The sequence below is a fragment of the Cladophialophora carrionii genome, assembly GCF_000365165.1.
Source record: "Cladophialophora carrionii CBS 160.54 unplaced genomic scaffold supercont1.3, whole genome shotgun sequence".
NCBI lineage: Eukaryota > Fungi > Ascomycota > Eurotiomycetes > Chaetothyriales > Herpotrichiellaceae > Cladophialophora > Cladophialophora carrionii.
In genome coordinates this window covers 3168054-3190287 of record NW_008481828.1, presented here as the reverse complement: position 1 = coordinate 3190287, position 22234 = coordinate 3168054, and the positions used below count along the sequence as shown (strand labels likewise).

At 53.0% G+C, this 22234-nt stretch overlaps 7 protein-coding genes across 7 annotated transcripts; 3 read left to right on the top strand and 4 right to left on the bottom strand.

Moving 5' to 3' along the window:
• Positions 1 to 439: 439 nt before the first annotated feature.
• On the bottom strand, positions 440 to 2616 carry G647_04561 (uncharacterized protein; the record flags this gene model as incomplete). Its single annotated transcript, XM_008728902.1, has 2 exons — positions 440 to 2381; positions 2429 to 2616. The coding sequence occupies 2 exons, from the start codon at positions 2614 to 2616 to the stop codon at positions 440 to 442; spliced, it is 2130 nt and encodes a 709-aa protein (XP_008727124.1).
• Positions 2617 to 2983: 367 nt separating this feature from the next.
• G647_04560 (uncharacterized protein) lies at positions 2984 to 5845 on the bottom strand (the record flags this gene model as incomplete). The annotated part of the gene is made up of 7 exons (XM_008728901.1): positions 2984 to 3781; positions 3838 to 4073; positions 4119 to 4549; positions 4598 to 4901; positions 4954 to 5215; positions 5274 to 5661; positions 5712 to 5845. The coding sequence occupies 7 exons, from the start codon at positions 5843 to 5845 to the stop codon at positions 2984 to 2986; spliced, it is 2553 nt and encodes an 850-aa protein (XP_008727123.1).
• A 972-nt stretch (positions 5846 to 6817) lies between these two features.
• Positions 6818 to 8782, top strand: G647_04559 (uncharacterized protein; the record flags this gene model as incomplete). Its single annotated transcript, XM_008728900.1, has 5 exons — positions 6818 to 7028; positions 7088 to 7467; positions 7533 to 7684; positions 7768 to 8449; positions 8561 to 8782. The coding sequence occupies 5 exons, from the start codon at positions 6818 to 6820 to the stop codon at positions 8780 to 8782; spliced, it is 1647 nt and encodes a 548-aa protein (XP_008727122.1).
• Positions 8783 to 9454: 672 nt separating this feature from the next.
• G647_04558 (uncharacterized protein) lies at positions 9455 to 13091 on the bottom strand (the record flags this gene model as incomplete). The annotated part of the gene is made up of 3 exons (XM_008728899.1): positions 9455 to 9709; positions 9757 to 12776; positions 12827 to 13091. The coding sequence occupies 3 exons, from the start codon at positions 13089 to 13091 to the stop codon at positions 9455 to 9457; spliced, it is 3540 nt and encodes a 1179-aa protein (XP_008727121.1).
• Positions 13092 to 13799: 708 nt separating this feature from the next.
• G647_04557 (protein transporter sec23) lies at positions 13800 to 16208 on the top strand (the record flags this gene model as incomplete). Its single annotated transcript, XM_008728898.1, has 3 exons — positions 13800 to 13901; positions 13959 to 14009; positions 14058 to 16208. The coding sequence occupies 3 exons, from the start codon at positions 13800 to 13802 to the stop codon at positions 16206 to 16208; spliced, it is 2304 nt and encodes a 767-aa protein (XP_008727120.1).
• Positions 16209 to 16731: 523 nt separating this feature from the next.
• On the top strand, positions 16732 to 17492 carry G647_04556 (60S ribosomal protein L12; the record flags this gene model as incomplete). Its single annotated transcript, XM_008728897.1, has 5 exons — positions 16732 to 16735; positions 16796 to 16829; positions 16892 to 17012; positions 17087 to 17444; positions 17479 to 17492. 5 exons carry the CDS (start codon positions 16732 to 16734, stop codon positions 17490 to 17492), a joined length of 531 nt encoding a protein of 176 aa, XP_008727119.1.
• Positions 17493 to 19502: 2010 nt separating this feature from the next.
• G647_04555 (uncharacterized protein) lies at positions 19503 to 22158 on the bottom strand (the record flags this gene model as incomplete). The annotated part of the gene is made up of 9 exons (XM_008728896.1): positions 19503 to 19694; positions 19761 to 20141; positions 20200 to 20459; positions 20509 to 20566; positions 20611 to 21201; positions 21266 to 21388; positions 21449 to 21580; positions 21632 to 21646; positions 21703 to 22158. The coding sequence occupies 9 exons, from the start codon at positions 22156 to 22158 to the stop codon at positions 19503 to 19505; spliced, it is 2208 nt and encodes a 735-aa protein (XP_008727118.1).
• Between the last annotated feature and the right edge of the window lie 76 nt (positions 22159 to 22234).

The window sequence follows — 22234 nt, the reverse complement described above, 5'->3', positions numbered from 1 at the left end:
TCCTTGGACTCTTGTCCAAATCAGAAGTTCTGGATCTTGATTTTGTAAAGGTCGAGGAGTCTTGGAATAACCTGTGGCTGGCCGAGCCAGTTGAGTGCCACAGCCTCTTCCATATTGCGCATCCTCTCTCATCCAGCTTCCACATCGACTTTCAGCATGTTGTCATCACGCGACCCGGCGAGGGTCTGAAGCCCCGGCATTGGTGCGTCGGACTGCTTCCTGCATGCGGGAGCGAGCATGAGGATGGGCACGTACGAGCCACCCGGAGCAGCGAGCTGGGGCTTGGTCCACGCTTTGCCGGACGCAGCGTGAACCTGATTTGAATCATAAGATAGTCGAGCGTGGGGCGTCTTATTGGGTGAAGGCATTCGGGCCATTGAAGACGCTGACTTCTTCTTCCCGATGTGCGCCTTCAAGCTCAGGTGAGATGTAGATCTGTTCATTGCTCTCCCAGTTCTGCTCCGAATACGAGCTCGTAGTCGAACCAATCCGGGAAAGTGTCAAACATGTCGAGAGTCTGCTGATCAAGGGCGAACGGACTGCCCAAGTTCACGACCGTGAAGCCTCCAAAACAACTAGAACTACCCTGCATTGTCGATGCCACGTCTTGGTTTCTCGGTGCGAGCATGACCCCGGAATACAAGGCTTCCACGACTTCGCCGTACTTGTCTGTCGACCTTGTCCACGGCGCCATGTCTTTGAAGGTGCGTACAGCTCTTTCGAGCTCCTCTCGGTAGCCGCAGATGGTTGCCTCTTCGAGCTTTGCCTCCGCAGGCAATCTGTCGTTGAGGCCAATGGATAAGAGAGGAATCATGCAGGCTTGGAAAAGATACCAGGAGGTATGCCAGACAGATATTCTCGTGCGGAGCCGGTTAGTGGTGATACTGTTGATGAGCTCGGAAGCTGCATCGCGACATATGGAGACCACGCGCCAGTCTTCGTCGGTAAAGGATTGGCACGTTGCCACCTCTTCAGTCAGCCGGAGGAGGTGAGGCCTGGACATGACAATGCGTGCGATTTGGCAGCGATGATAGACACTGTCTCGGACATATCGTACCCGTTCAGGGCACGCAGTGCCGGCCTTAAACATGGTTGGTCGTGATTTTTCCCATGCCAGCAGTTGACTCTCAAAGGCAAGGACTTCACGCGCAGAGAGACGCGACAGTTGCGAGAGCCTATACTCGATTTTTGACGAAATCTTGCAGAATTGTGAGCTCAGTCTCAGTGAGGTACCCGAGAAGTCCCCTTCCTTTATGGGATATGGTTGGCCTATGTTCGCCTGCTCGCCAGGCTCGGTGTCGCTTGGCATGCATGTGTCCATAGTAAGAGGATCCCATCGGGTCATGGAGGGTCGACCAAGCAGAATACCACTCCAAGCATCACTGCAGATCAGGCACCACCAGGTCCTCCGCCTCAATTCAGCTCGAGGCAACGAGTAGCCAACTGGCAGGGTAGAACGTAGGCCAGCAGAGTGGTGGCGGAAATTTGAGGGAACTGCGGCAGGATCGCGGTGAAGAGCCATGGCTGTTGCCATGCGAAACGCTGTCCCTAATATCAAATATGCAGTATTGGGCGAGTTAATGTAGTGTAAGTACGATCCACCAAGCAGTATCAGCGCTTGAAGCATCTCCAAATGCCCAGAGGCAAAGACGTTGTGCCCAGTGACTTGCTGTACACGAGCATAGTAGCTGGTATGCAACCGATCGTCTCCTGCGGCTATCGACCCAAGAGCCAGTATCATGCCTGAAAGAGCAACCCATGCATCGTCAGTTCGTCCCCGAGTAGTGAACTCAGTACGAAACCAGATCTCGTCAACCATGGGCAGCATTAGATGCACGTGGTCGAAGTATGCGTCAATCGCGAGCTGCTCCGGTTGTGGATCTGAAAAGGATGAAGGAAGCGGCGCAATATCTCGCGGGCTTTGCGATAGTGCGGCAGCAATAGGCTCTCTGCCCCTGGGGATCCTGCTTGATAGAGTGTTAGTGAGGCGGAGAAAAGCTTGCTTCGCGGTCGGACAGAGCGCGAAAATTGACCGCAGCGCTATGCTGATAGACGAAGTGCCCAAATAAGAACTGTTTCCATGGCTCAAGGCTAAGCCATTGACGTCGTCGGCGATGGGTGAAGTGTAGTCCTGCTGTCTGGCAGCCTCATCCCATTCGTGTTCAGCGTCTTCGGCCGTATTCCCGTCGGCCGAACGAGGGTCTCGGTCGAGCTCATGGTCTTGAACTGGGACGCCGTCGTTGCTGTCTTGCTCACTGCTGATGAGCTGGATGATATCCTCACGTCGTAGATCTGGTAAGCTGTCAAAGTCAAGAGACGGCAATAGCTTCGCCAGTACCCGATTGCGAGCTTCGACGGCCTCTGTCAGCTGTTCGACAAGTCTAGACTATCAGTCAGTCTAACAACACTCGTGTTAGATGTCACGCACTTCCAGGAAGGGTTTGTTCTCTTATTCCTCTGCCGGTATGCGCACCGATCTTGGACACAATACCATTGGCAGTTGTTGCAGGGGAGAAGACCATCGCAGCGGATCTTGCGCCGCATGCATTCGATACATGCGCGGTTCAACTTTCTCCTGTTCGGAATTGGCTTTGAGCCTGTGGGCGCTAGAGACATCCTGAGGTGGGTTTTGTATATGGCCCAGCGGAAGCCTTCAAGCGTTTCCACTACGTGGACGATCTGAGAGATCAGAGCTTTTGGAGAAGATACTGGCAGGAGATTCTAGAGATAAATTATAGTTAGAGGAGTTACGGTTTAGGTGTAAAGTCGCTATGAGCCAGGTGTGAGTAATCTCTGAGGGAGCCGTGAGGCAGATGTGAGGGTCACGTAAAGTAGCTTCACATCACCCTCGGCAGAGGCGAATTTCTAATTGAGCGCTAGCAGATGGTAGAGTATTCCTATAAGCCACGAAGCTTGATGTCTACGACGCCTGACGTATCCGGGCAGCCTGGAGGAAGCCGAATTAGTTGTCTATATCCAAGCCTCAAATTTTTGACTCCCTCTGTGCGCCGCGCACCCCCTCCTCGAATCCAAGATACCGCCAAACCAGACCATCGGCATCCACATCTCCTTGTTTGATCTCGATTGTCTGTTCGTCGCCTGGCACAACGTCTAAGCAGTTGTCGCTGAATTTTACCCCGTCAATCTCATCAACCACCAGCGCCTTGACGGGCTTTTCGACGGAGATCCTCAGCTTTTTGCCGGACTTCGTGATAAGCAGCCCGCGGTCCTCGAATGAGTGATACTTCAAAGGCTGGGGCCAGTCGGTGTCACGGGCAATGCAGACTCCATCGACATCAACACGAGCAGCAAGGACATGAGGTTCCTCTTTCTCGTTTTGTGTCTCGCCCTCGAGCAAAGCTGTAGTTCCGTTTTGAACGACTCTGCAGGTCTTCTTCCACGCTGGTTTGATCTCTTTGCCTGTTTTGATAGACACGAATCGTAACTCGACCTGTGCCTCGAACGATTCAAGCCGGCTGCTGGCCACCCAGAGCTTCCACTTCGTCGTCTTCGCGGGACGCGCGTGCATGACACTCCAATCGCGGTACTCGCGCTGCACCCCCACGGCGACAGGTGCGAGGCAGCGTGCGATAGTGTAGAAAGCAGGCTTCTTGCGGAGATGGTAATCTACCAATGCCCACGATGTGCACGGCCAACAGTCATTGATCTGCCAGACGAGAGCACCTCCACAATGTCGGCTCTCCCCGTATTGGCGTCGCCAGGGCTTATACGCAAAGTACATGGCTTCGCTTTGGGAGACTTGGGTGAGGTACACGAAACTCTGAGCTGAAATTAGCTGTTGCCTCTTGTTGTATCAATAGGTGTTGAGGCGCTCACCTCTAAGTTCGATACTGGCCGGAAGTTCTCAGCTTGATACAGGCCAATACGGCGCTCATGGCCTTCCGCCTTATTGTGAAAGTCCATGACTGCCGACCGCGGATGCAAATCTGCTGGGTCGGAGACGAAGTCTTTGATCGTCTGCAATGCTGGAAAGGCCTCGAGGCCAAACTCGCTGTTGAAACGGCCACCAATCTGCTCGTACACTTGATACTTCTCTTGGGCCCCGTGCCAGACTGCGGGCGATCAGCGCTGCACCCCAACAAGAAGGGCATGCTTACCGTTCCATTGGTGTACATCTCCTATTTTCAGGTCGTTGCATGGCTCGCCTCTCGAGAAAGGCGAAGACGGCCAGTAAGCGACGTCTGGTGCGCCTTCAACGGCAACGTCGGGTAGAAGCTTCTCGTAGATATACCTCGCTGGGAAGGTCGACTTCAACCAAGATTGTGGGTCTTTATCCTCTTTGACATAGTCAAGTTTCCACATCTCCTGCATCTGATAATCCTCGTTGTTGCCAGCGTACAGCACGATTGACGGATGGTGTCGCAGGCGGCGGAGATTGCATCGAGCTTCTTCCTCAATCGATGCCAGGATTTCGGGATAGGTAGGATAGCTGGCGCAGGCAAACATGAAGTCTTGCCAGACCATGATACCTAATTCATCGCAAGTGTCGTAGAATTTGTCGTCTTCATAGATGCCGCCACCCCAGATTCTATTTCAGTTAGTTCGTGTCGCACATTGCAATCAATTCATCTCATACCTAACCATGTTCTGCCCACCTTCGATTACAAGCTGCAGCCAGTCCCTGTACTTCTGTTCTGTTACACGAGGCAAGAAGTTGTCTGCAGGAATCCAGTTCGAACCGCCTGCAAAGACATCGACCCCATTCACCCTGAAATAGAAGCTTTCACCAATCTCATCTTCGTCCTGAATGAGCTCGGCTCGTCGGATGCCAGTCTTCTTGACGACTTCATCCAAGAGTCCGGCATCGTCGGAAAGTCGAGCCCGGACTTCATACAGCGGCTGAGAACCGTAACCGTTAGGGTACCAGAGCTTCGGATTCTCTGGGCAAGGATCAGCTTTGAATCATGGTGGCAACGATCAGGCTGGAATTACCAAGTGTGATATTGACCGCGTTCAAGCCATCTGCGCCTGTCTGTGCTTCTTGCTCGAAGACAGCCGTTCCATCTTGTGTCACCTCAATCTTCACGCTCTTTGAGCGACCCTCGCTTGAAACAAAAATCTGGCCCGAAGCGGATTGGTTGTCGTTGCTGACTTGTATGTCAAACCAGACATTCGAAATGCGGGATTGATAAGTTTCGAGCCATATGGGTCGCCATGGTCCAGCAGTCATGAGCACTGGACCCCAGTCCCAGCCCTGGAGTGCGCGTCAGCGGCTGGAACCAATAACTTGATTCAGATCACTCGCGTCTTACCCAATGGTATTGTGCCTTGCGCACGCCGACTCGTCCGTTCTCTCCCGGGATGGAGGCCACGCTCTTGAAGTCGTACTCGGGATGCTGTTTCTCGATCTCCCGACCCTTCAGAAGCGCCGAGCCAAAGTCGATGCGCAATTCGTTGTCGACGTCGGGCTTCAGCAGGTCCGTCACGTCGCATCGATGGGAAAGAAACATGTTTTCCGAGTGTAGGACACTCCTGCCATTCAGCTTGACGTCTGCAAAGGTGTCGAGGCCCTCAAAGACAAGGGCCATCCGGGTCTCTTCTCGCACGTCCGGTCGTTTGACAGTGGTTCGGTATGTCCATTTTCTCTCGGCAACCCATTGGACCTCGAGCTCGTTGAAACCGATGAACGGATCAGGTATCCTACCACTGTTAGTACGAGTAAATGGGCTGGACTGGGACGCCGTGGGCACCGTTGCGCTTCGATCAGGTCAAGATGGACCACAGACGGTACGGTCCTGACAGGAATCTCGTCTTTGGTTTGGGCATCGGTTTCGAACAACGTCCATCCGGAGCTCAATGCAGTTCTGTTGAGTTTCTGAGTCATCTTGACTACTTCACCGGGCACACAAGCAATCTGCTGAACTACAATATGCACGGTCGTCGAGGAGGTGTAGCCACAGTGAAAGCCATGGCTCCCTTAAGTCACTCCGACTCACCACTTTGCTCGCCGTCATTCATCATACGTAATGCTCAACACCGGTACAACGAGCGCCGAGCTGTCGCAAGCGCTAGAATGGCCATATGAAAAGCCGTGTTCTCTCACGGATCTCGAGCGCAAATGAACTCGGGACTTCTGCGTGATGATCTTGCAAGGGCCTTGGGAGCCGCCAAGACGGAAATTCAAAAGACCGCACAAACATAATTGGCCGCTTTTAGCGTCTTGGCAAAGATCTTTCTTCATTCCCCCGCAAAATTGACCTACAAACTCGCCGCCTAAGCCGGTAAATGCTCAAGTTACGCACGATCGCTGATGCAACCCCCCTTGTCTGGGGCATGGGGATACATATCGCCGCATATAGTTGCATCCCCCCAGCTTCTCCCAAACGTCTGCCGAGGCCGCAAACGAGCTCTTCGCGAAAATCTTGGTCGATCCCTCGACCTACGGGAGGATGAAATCCCGTGCTAGCGGCACAACTCATCGTCTATTCCTGTGGGGATTACAGGTCGAGAACCGCGTGGGGTATGGAGCAGCGGAGGTTCGCCACGCGAGTGACAGCGGCGGCTCTCTAGGAGATGCAAGCCGTCGAATTGAGCACCGACCCTGTCGCCAATGCCGGCAGGCTTGATGAATAGCCAAGTCGAACCATCCTGTCCGAGCCAGTCCCGAGTGTCAGAAGGACTTTGATCTCACGCAGCATACGGTATGTGTCCGAGCTAGTAATGGACGCATGAGGTTGTACGAAAGATATATAGATGCTCGTTGGACGCCAAATCTACGTCGGAAGAGAGCTCCCCTGCGTCTACTACAACCTCGTTACTAGTTCTCGTCGTCTGAGACATTTGCGAATCCAGCAAGATGGAGGACCATAAAGACTCACCCACAGAGCACTTTGAGCCTCCTTGTAAAGGGTCAACAGGTTCAGAGATCCTAACAGAGAAGACCATCCACGCCCACAATGTCACGCTCGCGGCCGCGTTGAGCGAAGACAAGCCCAGCCCATGGAGTAGGGGCTACTTGAGACTCTATGCGATATGCATTCTCGTCTATCTCTGCTCGACCATGAATGGTAAGGAACCAAAATCAGACTGGACGTGACACGAGAAACTCATGCTGACCGCCACACAGGATACGATGGCAGTCTGATGGGCTCCATCAATGCGATGCAGAGCTATATCGACTACTACAATCTGCCGCCCGAGGGAAACAGCGGCACCGGGATCGTGTTTGCAATCTTCCAGGTCGGACAGATGGCAGCTGCGCCCTTCATCTGGCTCTCGGACTGGAAGGGCAGACGGCCTGCCATCTTTGCCGGTTGCCTCGGGGTTTGCATTGGCTCCATCGTGACAGCCACGTCCCCTACCTTGGGTGGCTTCATTGCCGGCCGCTTCGTGCTGTCCTTCTTCTCGACAATTGCGCAGAGTGCCGCTCCCCTCTACCTCATCGAATTGGCCCCTCCCCAGTACCGAGGAACCATTGCCGGCATGTACAATACGCTCTACTATTTCGTGAGTATCATGCCTCCGAGCCTCTGGGACGTGTCTCAATTCGTTTCGACTGACGGCTGCATCAGGGTTCCATCCTCGCGACCGTGACAGTCTACGCATCCAATCTCCACCTGACAGACAACGGCCTCATCGCCTGGCGCCTGGCACTATGGTTGCAGATGATCTGTCCCGGCATCGTGTGCATCGGGATCTGGTTCTGCCCTGAATCTCCTAGATGGTGAGTCCACCCATACCCGCAGACACGCGAGCAGCGGTCTCCCATAGGATGCAGTCAAGCTAACATAAAGCACCATCTTCAAGGCTCGTGGGCAAAGACCGCATTGATGAAGCCCGTAACATCGTAGCCCGCTTGCACGCTAACGGTGACAAGGACCACCGCCTCGTCAGCCTCCAGGTGGAAGAAATGACCGCCAGCCTCCGTGCCGAGGGCATGTTGACCTTTAGAAAGATGTTCGACCTCCGTGTGCTGTTCAAGTCGCGCGCCCGCCGCTACCGACTCGGCCTCAACGTCGCATTCGCCTGGTTCGGCCAGTTCAGCGGCAACAACATCGCCTCGTACTACCTCCCGTACCTGGTCGCGAACGTCGGCATCACCGACACGAGCACCCAGCTGTTGCTGAACATCATCTACGCCATCGGCGGGTGGATCCCCGCCGTGATCGGTGCACGGCTGCACGACGTCGTCGGCCGCCGCAAGATGATGATGGGCGTCGCCGTCGGCATGGCCGTCTGCCTTTTCATAACGGCCGGGACTGCGGCCGGGTACGTGCAGACTGGGAGCAAGGCCTCGTCCTCGGCGTCCATCGCGTTCATCTACGTCTTCGGCTCGATCTTCGCCCTCGGATATACGTCCATGCAGCCGATCTATCCGGGCGAGGTGCTCTCCAACGACATGCGCGCCAAAGGCATGGGCGTGCTGCAGTTGGTGGGCGGCTGTGCTGGCTTCGTCAACACCTTCGCCGCTCCCGTGGCTCTGAACAATGTAAGTACTCCACACACACGCACACGCACATGTCTCTCTCTCTCCTCGCACCGCTGGCACACAGGCGAACAACAAAAACATTTTGCTAACAAAAAGTCGCGCGCGCACCAGATTGGCTACTGGTTCTACGTCTTCTTCGCGTTCTTCGACCTCTTCGAATTCCTCATCATCTACTTCTTCTTCGTCGAGACCAAGGGCCGCACGCTGGAGGAGTTGGACGAGATCTTCGAGGCCAAGAACCCCCGCAAGGCCAGCACCATGAAGACCACGCTGAGACAAACAGTCGTCAGGGAGGAGAGCGGCGCGAGACGAGTCAGCGTCGAGGCTGTTTGAGAGATGACGCCAATATGTTCTGAGGCGGGACACGCGCGCGCACACGCGCACGCCCCCTCCCCACCAAGGCCTCAAGTCTCATCCGATTGCATAGTGGGTACAATACTTTGACTAGAGCAGTATCTCGTCACGTTGTTTTCCATCCCGGTTTTCAGGTAGCGAGAGCCGTCTAGATCTGAAAGATAGCCCCCCTTGTATCCTCTTGTTCGGCCATTCGTTGGTATACAGGTGCTTGAGAATCCTCCCACTTGAGAAGCCCCAAGAAACAGCCACCTTTACATGGCGCCTTGCGTTCTATCCGTTCCTGCATGCCTTTTGACGGTTTCTTGGTGGTCGAGCTGCACCCTGAGGCTGCATGAGCTGCATTTGAGGCACCACATACGGTCTCTTGTTCGGAAATGGACAGCGTTCACTTGGGCCTAATGCACGATCATCTCAGAACAAGGATGAGTTCACGGAGGATGCCTCACGTCTGTTCTTGATGCAAAACTGGCAACTGACATTGGATGACGTTTGGCTGTAGACAGCGATATCAGCCTGCACTGCGCTGTGAGGCCGGAGTAATCTGCAGACTCGCTGCCCAGAAAAGTATTTCGCTGATTCCAGTGCTTTTCTATCCATAATCGCTGATCGTGGAGCCTTCCATGAGAGTCATCCTATCATCCCTGCATCTTAAAGCCCTTTGACCCATAGCCTCAGTCCACTAGCTGCTGCGCCGACCTCGCACACCTCACAGATCTTGCATACATGGCCCTTGTATTGGCTATGATACCTCGCACCATCGAAAGGACACGACACGCTTGGCGTTCCGCTGTAGATTGGCGTGAAAGAAGCCGCACAAACGTCGAAGTCCGCAAATTGGTCATACTCTATGTCGATCTTGTCAGTAGAACCTGATCGCTCGGCTTGTTGCTTGATTTTCTTGGCCTGTTTCCGTCAGCATGATGTTAAACGGGCAGGGACATATTACTAACCTGATCAACGAGTTTAGGTGCACCGCCGTTAGCCAGGATGCGGTTGGCGAATGACAGGGCACTTGAAAATTGTTTGTTCGAGAATGCCAATTTCATAGCAGCCATGAGAGCAAGTTGACGATGAGAGACTTCGAGTTTTGGCATGGTGAAGTATGCCGACAGCTCCAGCTGCCGCTTAAGGTGTTCTGTGGAATCGTCACCAGAAGCAGCAAGGCGCCGTCGCTCAAGTTCGATGCTCATTGCAAGAGTGTACTCCATCGATTTCGTGATAAGTGCCTTGGCTTCGTCAACCTGAGCTTGCGAACTGACCACGTTGACGAGCAAAGACCGCAACAAAGAGCGGAAAGTGAGAATGCCATTCTCCAGCTTGTTCGTCCTCATAGCCGTGTAGCCTTCTTGAAGATCTGTATTCGTCAGTGCCTCCAGGTTCCTAGGGATCAGCGGGAGGAATTTTCTGCTGTCTGTCTCATCAAGGGTTCGCCGGACGTAGTTGACGATTGGGGGCAACCCTGCATTTGCCGGCAGGAAAGTCTTTGACGCTTGATAGATTTCAAGAAATCGCGACTTCAGAGGTTCGAAATGGACAGCGCCTACTTGACGACTCAGTAACTGCATAGCACTGTCGAATGAGCCCGCGGCGACGTGGTCAGCTGCCAAAGGCGAGTTTCGCGACCACAGGTCTGCTTCGGAACTGCCTGGACCAGCAGCTTCGAGGGGAGCGTCTGGATTGTCGACGTTGACGAAGTCGGAATCATTGCCCGTGGCATCGAGAGCAACGTCGTCACCCATATCCCAACCGTCGCCAGCATCAGCATCCTCATCTGGGGCAAGGGCATCGCCGTCTGCAGCGGCAGGTACATCCTCGCCAAGAAGATCGGGGCCCGCTTCGTCCTCGACGGCTACACCCACCTCACCAAGGAGAGCTCTCTCAAAGGATGAGTGCGAGGCTTCTTTGACTGGCCAATTTGCTTTATATGTAGGCACAATGGGTCTCGGAGGGGCGAGAGGCTCTCCCGACTCAGGCATCGAGATCTGTTCCTCGGTCAAGCCAGAAAGCTCGAGTATGGATTGGCACTCTTCGGTCAAGCCATGAGACTTTGCAGTGAGGTACGCAAGAGGATATTGGTCAATCTCTTTGAACATCTGTATCCGGCTTTCAACATCGCCGAGATACAAGGCATTCTGGAATCTCGATACGAAATCCCCACGGTGCTCCGCAATCTTCGCCATTCTGCTCAGCTTCTCTTCGTCGCCTGTGCAAAGGTAGAGAAACGAGAGCTTGTCGAAATTTCGGAGTTTCTGATACGTCATCTCGACAGTTTGATGGTTGCCGTGGACGAGAGCTTCGGCTCCCAGCCGTGTCCAGATCTTGGGTCTATCGAGCTCTTTCGCCATCTCTGTAGCGACATCCAGGTTGCCGCATTCGATGGCGAGCTCGAAGCGAGTCTGAGGGTCTTGTACGAATTGCAGGGCAATTTCAGGGTACCCCTTCTTCTGCAGGTACGAGATGATACTCTGCCCTACCAAAGTCGACGTCTTGATGATCTGGAGCATCTCATCATAATTCCGTTTTACGAGTGCCAACTTGAAGCGGTACTCGGTGGGGTCGATACTGAGAACTTTCGGTTTAGCAGCCCTGTCGAGGCAATAGACGTTCCGGCCTTTCACTTTGACAAGGTAGACGGTCTGGTCGAGCGTTCTCACAATGCCATTGTCACCATTCAGCAAGGTGTATTTGATGTGGTTGAGTGTCGAATAGAGGAGGACACCAGAGTCGTCCCAGGTGGCGCTCTTGATTCTGATCGTCTCATGCAAGGTACTGACCTGCTCAAGCGATTTGTTGACAATGGTCACGTTATGCTTGCTGAGCAAAGCAGCATAGAGGCCATCATTGGACCAAGAGACATACTTGACCCCAGTAACGCTCAGGTCTGCCAGCTGCTTCTTCTGCTGGATGTCGTAGAGATAGACATTTGTGGCTGTGATGAGAAGTAAGCACCCGGTACCGCCGTATGTGATGTCGATCGTGCCTGTGGGAGCCTTGAAAGACTTGGTGCTGGAATTGCTGAGATCTTTGATTTCAACTAGCTGGGTGGTAGTGTTGAAGACGGCAAAGCGATTTCGAGCCACAAAAACTGCTGCATTCCCTGATCCACGCTTGATATCCGTGGGATCCGTGGCTCCGGCAGCATCGCGGGGCAATGCAATCAATTCGTAAGTACCACCATCAGTGGGCGAAGTAACAAGGACTGATCGCTCTGCAGGGTTGTAAGAGAGTGTCCGAGGAGGCACCCAATTGCTGCCGAACTTCCTAAGTGACAGTAATGAGGGTGACTCGACATTCTTGGTGAAGTCGTATGACCGAACCTGCTTGTCCTTGGTGATGTAGAAAAGTTGGTTCTGGTACACGGAGGAGGCCGGTCGCTCCCGCTCGAGCTTGAACACCATGACACCATTGTCGTGACCCGCAGCGAAGAGATTGATCTCGGGATGTGCGGCAATTACCCAGAACCGGTCATTCTCACGCTTGAACGACTGTACAGATGTCCTCTTGTTCAAGTCCCAGACCCGAACAGTCTTGTCCTCGCCCACCGAGAGGATCAGGTCTTGATGTGGGTGGAACAGACAGGCAGAAGCGTTCTGAAAGTGTCCACGACACGTATCAACCTCCCACGCTTTCGTCTCACTCATTCTCCAGAGCTTGACCAGTCGATCATCACCAGCCGAGACAATCAACGGCAATGTTGGATGAAAGGCGACCCAGTTGACGCCTCTGTCGTGTCCTTCCAGAACGAATTTGACGACAGCATCCGTGTTCCCGAACATGTCCGCCTGTTGTTGGTTTGCGCGCGCCATCTGATCTTCGAAGCTCATTGAAGTTGGAGCTGAGTGCTTTTTTCGTAGTCCTGAGATGTCCCACACGCGGACGGACTGATCTAGGGAGGCAGACACGATGAGATCCTCTTTGGGGTGGAATTGCGCGCACATCGCATAGTGGTTGTGGCCGGTCATGGTGCAGACTGACAGTCGAGTTAGTATAGCCAGGGGGTCAACTGCATTCGAGACATACTCAAGGATCTATTCTGCCAATTCCAAATTCGAATTGTCTGATCGTCGGAGGCCGACAGAATCCAAGGCAACTCATGGTGAAAGAATACGGTCCGAACGTAGTCGAGATGGCCATTGAGCGTGAACAGACATCTTCTGGTCTGGTATGACCACACCTTGATCTTGTAGTCGTCTCCTCCTGAGACAAACAGTGGCTGCGTCTTGTGGAAGTCGATACCGCGGACTGGCCCATCGTGCTCTTCGAATCTATCGATCAACGTTCCCATGCGATAATCCCATAGCCTGGCCCTGCAGTTAGTGTATGGCCGTTGACAGTCTACTATGGGGTCCGCACTGGATTGTACTGCTATGCAAGCTGACAAGGATCCATGGTCGTTTCGGATGGAAAGCCAAACCCTTGGCACGACTGCTCTTGCTCTCGAACTGTGCTCTCAGTCAATACAAATTGCTGAGCTGAGGGCTCGGGGACAATGGGGGGATCTTGCCTTGGTGAGCATTGAAGGAGATGCCATGGTGGTCAGTTCGTGAAATGTGTAGACTTTTCAAGTGCAGGATGTGACCATGCTGCACCTCGCAGAGCCAGAGTCCCCTACCTGTCGCAACGGAGAAGACAATGTGTGTGCAGTGTATACGCTCAGGTGGCTCTGGTCAGGGTAGTGGTGAATTGACAATTGTCCGCAGGCACAACCAGGGAAGGTACGGCGAGGCTGTGAGTGCGCAACTGAGGACAGATGTGGGGACTTGGCCGGTCCATCACCGCAATCCGTCTATTGTCTATTACCTCAACTTGCCAGAGTGGCTCTGCGTTTTACTAGAATTGCGCTTGCTGGAACTGCTAGGTGGCCAACCTGGGGTTGCCTGCGAAGGAGAGCCTGAAGAACAGTCCTTCCCTCACACTCCCCTCTACCTCATCCCGAACCCATCCCTCACTCAGCATGTGTTTGTGAGAGTGCCCACAGCATAATCTCTGAAAAATGGACCAGGCGCAATACGATGCGATCAAAGACAACTGGGGCGAGGTGGAAGACAGAGACGGCGTCAGGCTCAGCTGGAATGTCTTCCCTTCCACGCGCATGGTATGATATCTCTCCAAGCCTGACCAACGTATCCCGCACTAATACCTGCCTACACAGGAAGCAAACAGGCTGGTTGTCCCTGTGAGCGTCCTGTTAACACCTCTGAAGGTAAGCGCTGGAACTCGGTAGATATCTTCTATACTCACTCTGTCTTAGGAGCTTGGCAAACCACCTCTGCTCTACGAGCCTGTAACTTGCAAAGCACCTTGTCGAGCCGTCCTGAACCCCTTCGCCAACGTCGATGTCCGCGCCAAAATATGGATCTGTCCTTTCTGCTTACAGCGGAACCAGCTACCCCGTCATTATGGAGATATCAGCGCCGAAAATATCCCACCTGAAATGCACCCCGGGAATACCACAGTTGAATACAGGCTCGCCCGCCCTGCACCTGCTCCACCCATTTTCGTTTACGTGGTCGATACTGCAATTGAGGAGGATGGCTTGCAGGCGCTGAAGGAGACTTTGGTCATGAGTCTGTCATTACTCCCTGCCAATGCTCTTGTTGGTCTGGTCACATTCGGAACAAACGTTGCCGTTCACGAGATTGGCTACACCGAATGCCAAAAATCATATGTCTTCCGAGGAAGCAAGGATTACGCTGCAAAACAAGTCCAGGAGATGCTTGGACTGGCTGCTCCAGGACTGAGACCCAACATGCCGCCTGTACAAGGACGTCCACCGCCACCCATGGGTCCCGCTGCTCGGTTTCTTCTCCCTGTCCAGCAGGCGGAATTCCAAATCACCAACGCGATCGAACAGCTGCAAAAAGACCCTTGGCCGGTTGCGAACGATCGTCGGCCGCTTCGTTGCACTGGCGTGGCCACGAGCATTGCCGTCAGCTTGCTTGAGACTTCGTTCCAGAACGCCGGAGCCAGAATCATGCTCTTTGCTGGCGGTCCCGCGACTGAGGGACCGGGTATGGTGGTCGCTCCCGAGCTCCGCGAACCTATCCGATCGCACCACGACATCGACCGGGACAACGTAAAGTACTTCAAGAAGGCAATCAAATACTTCGAGACCCTTGCAAAACGGACGGCGCACAACGGACACATCATCGACCTCTATGTCGGCTGTCTCGATCAAGTCGGCCTGCTCGAAATGAAAGGATTGGCCAACTCTACTGGTGGCCATATGGTCTTGACCGATAGTTTCACCTCCTCGCAGTTCAAGCAGTCCTTCGTCCGCGTGTTTGACAAGGATGAACAGGATCAACTCTACATGGGATTCAATGCCTCACTCGAAGTCGTGACCACAAAGGAGCTCAAGGTTACTGGTCTGATAGGTCACGCCGTCTCGCAGAACAAAAAGTCCAGCTCTGTGGGCGAAACGGAATGTGGTATCGGCAACACCTGTCTTTGGAAAATGTGCGGTATCGACCCCACGTCTAGTTACGGTATCTATTTTGAGATTGCAAATCAAGGCGGTCCGGCGCCAATGCAGCAAGGCCCTCAACGAGGCATGATGCAGTTCTTGACCTACTACCAGCACTCTTCGGGTCAGTATCACCTTCGTGTGACCACTGTTGCCCGCAACCTGAGCGGGCCAACAGGCGATCAAGCTCTGGCGCAATCATTTGACCAGGAAGCTGCTGCGGTGCTCATGGCAAGAATTGCAGTCTTCAAAGCGGAGGTGGATGATGGACCGGATGTGCTCAGATGGGTCGATCGGATGCTCATTCGACTCTGCTCCAGATTTGCAGACTACCGAAAAGATGATCCAACATCCTTCCGACTCGACAAGAATTTCACCCTGTATCCTCAATTCATGTTCCACCTGCGGAGATCGCAATTCCTTCAGGTTTTCAACAACTCACCCGATGAGACTGCATTCTACCGACATGTGCTGAATCACGAGTATGTGGGCGATTCGCTGATCATGATCCAACCTACACTCGACTCCTACGGCCTCGACCAAGAAGGAGGTCAGCCTGTCCTCCTCGACTCCGCATCCATCCAACCACAGACCATCCTTCTTCTTGACACTTTCTTTCAAATTCTCATTTTCCACGGTGAGACTATGGCTGAATGGCGTAAAGCTGGCTACCAGGACCAAGAGGGTTATGAGAACTTCCGCGCTGTCCTCGACGCTCCGAAGGAGGATGCTAGAGAATTGGTGCAAGACCGCTTCCCTCTACCACGATTTATCATTTGTGACGCGGGAGGCTCCCAAGCCCGTTTCCTGCTGTCGAAGCTGAATCCATCAACCACTCATGCAACGGGTGGATATGGAGGTGTAGCTCAAACTGCCCAGACGATCTTCACGGACGATGTGTCGCTGCAAACATTCATGGATCATCTCATGAAGTAAGTTTTTCCCAGCTCGTCGCCTGACCCGTTCTGACCTTGTCTAGGCTCGCCGTCTCTGGCTCAAGTTGATCTCTTAGAGTAGGCTGTCAGGGCTATCGGGCGTATGTGTGCCACACACTAAGGTCTGATGGCCGGGTTTTCTCCGGCCCTTCGACAAAACCGTGGCTCAAATAGATTCAGCGGTGGACCAGATCTTTCCACACAGAGGGAGACGAGCAGATGTTGCATACAAATCCAAACGCTCATGACTCTATCGAATGGCTTCAAATCACCAGTCGTTGCAATATACGGTCCCATCATCGTGACTCCTGTGTCTGTGCTGCCCGTCCGCAATCGAAGATAGCCAGTCCCTATTGGCGCACCATTCCCAATCAGGACTAGAATTTCACCCACATTTAGGAAGTCTTGGCGGGTGCGCCTTAAGAAAAGTTCCTCCCTTGCACAACAGAGAGCTCTTTTCCTTTCCCCCATTCCGTTCATTCAACCATCACCTCAAGAAAGACCGACTACCTTTCGCACTCGCCATGCGTAAGTATCGTCTTCTTGAGCAGCATCAGCTCGGCGGCTAATATGCTCTTCTCTCTCCAGCTCCCAAGTTAGATCCTGGTGAAGTGAAGATCATGTACGAAGTTCCCCGAATTCTTCTTCTGCCCGAGGTCTTATACTAACGAGAGCTTCCTACAGCCACCTCCGCGCCACTGGCGGTGAGGTCGGATCTTCTGCCACTCTCGCTCCCAAGATTGGCCCTCTTGGTCTCTCCCCCAAGAAGGTCGGCGAAGATATTGCGAAGGCCACCGGCGACTGGGTACGTTCGCTAACCATCCACCCTCGCAATTTTTACTTGTCATGTGAATGTTCGCTGACCTCCTCTACATGTAGAAAGGTCTCCGTGTCACAGTAAAGTTGACCATCCAGAACCGACAAGCGGCCGTCAGCGTTGTTCCCTCTGCGTCGTCTCTTGTTATCCGTGCCTTGAAGGAGCCACCCCGAGACCGCAAGAAGGAAAAGAACATCAAACACTCCAAGTCGATCCCTCTCGATGAGATCTTCGATATTGCACGGACCATGCGTGGTGCCAACAAGTCACTTGCACGAGAGTTGAAGGGTACAGTGCTTGAGATTCTGGGCACCTGCTTCAGCGTTGGTTGCCAAGTTGATGGAAGAAGTCCCAAAGAGATTTCAGATGAGATCAAAGAAGGATCAATTGAAGGCATGTCTTTTGCATATGGACATCGAGGTACGACGCGACCGCATGCTGACGCCCCCCCTAGTGCCTTCCGAGTAGAAGAGCGCCACAAAGCTGTATCACCCGGAGCACTCACTCCTGGCCGCCGAATGCCGAACGTTCATGATACAAGATCAACCATGAGAACAATGAGCATGATGTGATACCCTCGTTCCCACTGTGATTCTGCTCTTCACCCTCCTTTTATCAGCACATCCCCCTTTTTGGACTCCTCGTCAATGCTCCCCACCCCTCTTGTCAGTATACACGTCTTGCACTCCTCATCCGGAGTTCCCCCACCTTTGCCAACACTCTGGCCTTTGTCATTATTCCAGGATAATGTGCCTATTTTGATGCAAAGAAGATTGAATCACTCCTGACACGCTACTCACCACGGCATTCTTGACAACTTCCATGGTTGCAGTGGTCCATTCCATTTTGTGTCTACAGACCTGCTCAATAGATTTATATTATCTATGTCGACTCACCCTACGGGAAAGCATCCCCCTGCGGAAAAGTCTAGACTTCATCCTAGACTGACTACCTTACCCTTCCCTCGGGAGTTTAACCAATAAACTTGATTCCTGTCCCTGTGCCCCGTTCCTGCTGCCGCCATCATCCTCTGCGCTGGCTCAGAATCGCGAGCTCTCATGCATTCAGCCCCCCTCTGTACTTCTCAATATCCGCTGCGCAGATAAATCACAGATACTGTACGCTTTCATGAAGTCCTCTGGTACGGGAGTACGGACCAATAAGTCACTCCCCAATCTCGGAAATATCTGTATGGTGATAATTGCATGGTGTGGTCTGAATCAAGAGAATCAAATGGAGAGAATCAAGGTTCTTTGATTTCAAGAAGATTGGTTTCGATGTCTACAGGTCCGCGTGACAGCGTGCGTACCTTGTACCTCGTACCAAAGCGGACAGGGAGATGTATGTGTGATAAATGTCTCGGGCTGTACTCCGTATTCCGTTCCTTCTACAGTATCTGAGGTGTTTATACTTGCCCATTGGCCTGTGGACCTCAGCCTGTTCCATAGCACGACATCGTTACGAGGTATCTTTCTCTGATCCCGCCAGCCACCGTCTCGTGTTGGGTTCAATCAACAACAGTGCGAAATACCACCGCACATCTCCCTGCAGTAGCTTCAGAGCGTGCACCGGGGTGCCCCACACGGATTTACCACAAAAGGGTCAAATCATCTAGCCAGTGCAGATCTAAGACGGCCCAGGCGGCGGCGGTATTGAAGACTTCCTGGACTTCCGTCTCCAGAAGACCCGAGAGAAGACACCCTCCTTCACCCGTGCAGTTCCATGTTCAATGTCATTGCAGGCGTTCTCGGTGGTCTTGGGCGTCCCGATCACAGTCGGGCTGGACTTTGTCGATTCCCTTCCGGCTGTAGATACGTCCCCGTGGGTTGGCTGTACTTGTGCTTGTCTGCGCACTTGATCTGCGATGGTGCTGTTCAATATGCCCAGTCCTGTCGGCCGCCGGTTTGACTCGGCCGCGGTCGGCGTCCCACTCGCGTTTCTTTGCGTGGACCGCTTTGGCTTTGGCAGATTCCAAGATCTCGAAGGTGGTGTGGCTGCCTTCGATGGTGAAGAACTCGGTGGCGGCGAGTTTGGCGTGCTGGGAGCTTGCGCGGTGGCATTTTCCGTTTCACTGGTTGGGTCGATCGGAGTATTGCTCCACCGCTTCTTGAATTCCACGACCGTTTTCTCGAGGAATCCGCCAACGAGGAGGGCCAGCAAAATTAGTGGCACGGCGACTGCGGTTGAGTATCCGACTGCATGGAATTAACATCAGCAATGCTTCGACCGCTGGTCACGCAGCCTTGTCTCTTGGGCCATAATCATAGCCGGAGGCGTGGGATGGGGATATACGCACAAACTCTCCGGAACAGCCACTTTGACGAGTAGGTCGATGTGTCTCCATCGACATAACCGCCGGAGAAGGCTGACACATTCAGCGCGTAAAGAGATGTCAAGAACGACATTGGAGCCTGAGCGGATGTTAGCATTTCGACACCGATTTGCAAGACAACCCGAATGTGGCGGCACAGGCAGGTACTAAGGAGCCTGTCTTACAAAGACAATGGTGACGAACGTCAGAAACAGGATCGTCTTTGCTTCTTTCCCGGACTCTATCGCTTGCTGATTCAACTTGGATGTCTGGTTGGCCATTTCCTGAGCTTGTCCTCGAGCCAATCCCGCTTCGAGAAAGTTGGCATGTTTTTGTTTAAGATCCAGAAGGTGGTTTAGCTGTCACGGTGGCGTAAGCAAGAGCGAGAGTAGGATTTCCGTGGAAAGGCTTCGTGGCAGGCTTACCCGAACGTAGACAGCCTTAGCATCATCTTCCATCTTTTTGACTTGGTCGTATCGGGTCTCCAGATCACTATACTCTGGTAACTCGGAGACAAAGTTGGAATGCAGACACTCAGCATCTCGGGATGCTGTTGAAGACTCTCTGGACGCTTCTTTTCGTAGCTCTTCAAGCACAAATTTCTGGTGGCTGAAGATGTTGGAAATGATTTTGAGCTCGTCCCGGATATCCTTGACCTCGTTCAAACAATCAACTTCTTTGCTGATTTTCAGACTACTATCAAGTGAGCCTTCCTGGACCTTTGCATCGTCCTCGCCCAGCGGGCCTTTCTCGAGTTCCTTGACACTATTCTTGAATTCCTCGAAGTGATTTGACTCGTCGTCACTCTGTTAGGACAGCAGTGTTAGCATGATAGCATCCTGGTCCGGCGCCAGGGCAGCATACTTCGATACCAATAGCGTTCGCGAAGATTTGAAGAAACGTTTCCGGGCTGGTCGACGGTTCTGCTGTGCACTCATCCACGAACGCAGTGCAGAGAGTAGTGATGAATGTAGCAAGGTGGTAAACCGAGTTCAGCTCCAGATTTACATCGCTGTGAATGCGATCGCGAACGAACTCAAGCACGTCTGGGGGCCCGCTGTTCGTATCGGTCTCCTGCGGGTTGGACTGGCTCCATCTTTGGGGAAAGCAGGTGATGAGCGTTTCTATCGCCATCAGTGGAGGCACGTTCGCTCCATTTTGGGAAGCTCTTACTTTCGTCAATAACCCACAGCCATAACTGATCAATTGTACAAATACGAAGATTGCGGAGCTTTAAGAAGTTAGCAAAAGAGGAGAATCGGGTGTGGTGCTCACTGTCTCAGGCCCAAGGTCTTTTCTAGCTTTTCTGAGCTCCCTATATTGAAAGCGGTAAACCACCTGGTCTCCATCGCGGCATTTTGTACGATCCTCTGGAAGCGCAGGGTAGTAGTACTGATCCAGGGTCCGGCGGATGTGAAGAGCGTTTGGTTCGCCAGCCCTGAGATAGTGTCGCAACAACACTTTCTGTGCAGAGTCATTGGGGTGATAAGGGCCCGATATCTTTTTCTGCTCCTCAATAGCCTCTTTCAGATCTAGCCCGCTAAAATCGTACCCTGAGGTTCGTTCCAATGTCCAATCACCCGAGTTAGGAGCACGTTTGAAGGCTTTCACGAGGCGCTCAAGAACCTTGGTTGTCCTACCGCCCAGGTTCCAGTTCGAAGCGGCAATGGCTTCGTACAAGGCTCTGAGATCTCCGTGAGAGTCTTCAGTGAGAAATGGAACAGCATCCCTTTGGGCATTTGCAATCTCCTGTAGGTTCTCGAGCGCATGAACGTTTTTGGAAGTTAGGCCGTTTGCGATAGCCTCTTGACATGCATGCTGTAATAGTTGTTGCTCTTGAACGGTTTCAACAGTGATAAACGGCATCTGGTTGGCGTTAGGATTAGCTCTTTGGAAGCCCCAAGACAGGCGACAAGATATGCTGACATACATAGATCGCCATTCTTCGACCCAGCAGATGACAGAACTCGTCACTTCCGGTGCCTGCATTCTGTAGAGCCATGCTCGGGCCATTTGTCTCGCTACGGCTCTTACCTGCCCTTGTGTTCTCGATCTATTCAGAGAGTCATTAGCTGGAGTGGCTTGAACTTGTAAAGAGAGACGTGAAGCGCACCCGGACATCAGTAAACATGAAACGAGATTGCGGTCTTCCCAAGTGTTCGCGACGGTTGGCCTCCACAAATTTCTGCAACGACCAGCATTCTTTCTCCTGCTTCGTGTGGTAGCAGATGCGCTTCATGAGATCCTTTGTCGATTAGCGAAACGTGTCCGCCGGAACGGGACGATGTTGACGTACCCGAACCCATTTCCACTGACAGAGACGCCTTAGCAGATCCCAAATGAACATCAAGGGCAAGTAGCACTTACATTGTTTGCCGGTAAATGGATCCATCTGAAACGATGGTGGTTCTGCATAGCGGGATGGTCTCCGACGCTCTCTCGCGCATATTCCATGATTTTGTTTGGGCCCAAATCCGGGTCATAGATGACATCGAATACCGAGCGGCCGTTCATTTCCAGAGGGTATATGCCTCCGTCATGGTGATAGAAATCGACCAGGCTCACGCTGAAACGCTTGCAAGCGGCCTCGAAGGGTGTAAATTTGAGCTTTGGCCTACTCGACCACACCGATAGTGGGTTCTCCCTGGAATACCAGCGCGGCCTAGGCTGGGGATCACGCAAGAGTCTGTCAACCTCTGGAGACTTCGTCGGATGTGGAGCTGAAGGTAGAGATTCTGCGCCTTTGATCAACATGAACCGCACAATGTCAGGGTCACCAAAGGCAATCGCCCAATCCAAAGGCGTCCAGTCTTGCCTTCCCATCCCGTCAGTCGACTGCATGTGCTGAAGGAGTACTTTGACGATCGAGAAATGTCCGTTGCGAGCTGCTGCCCGGGTT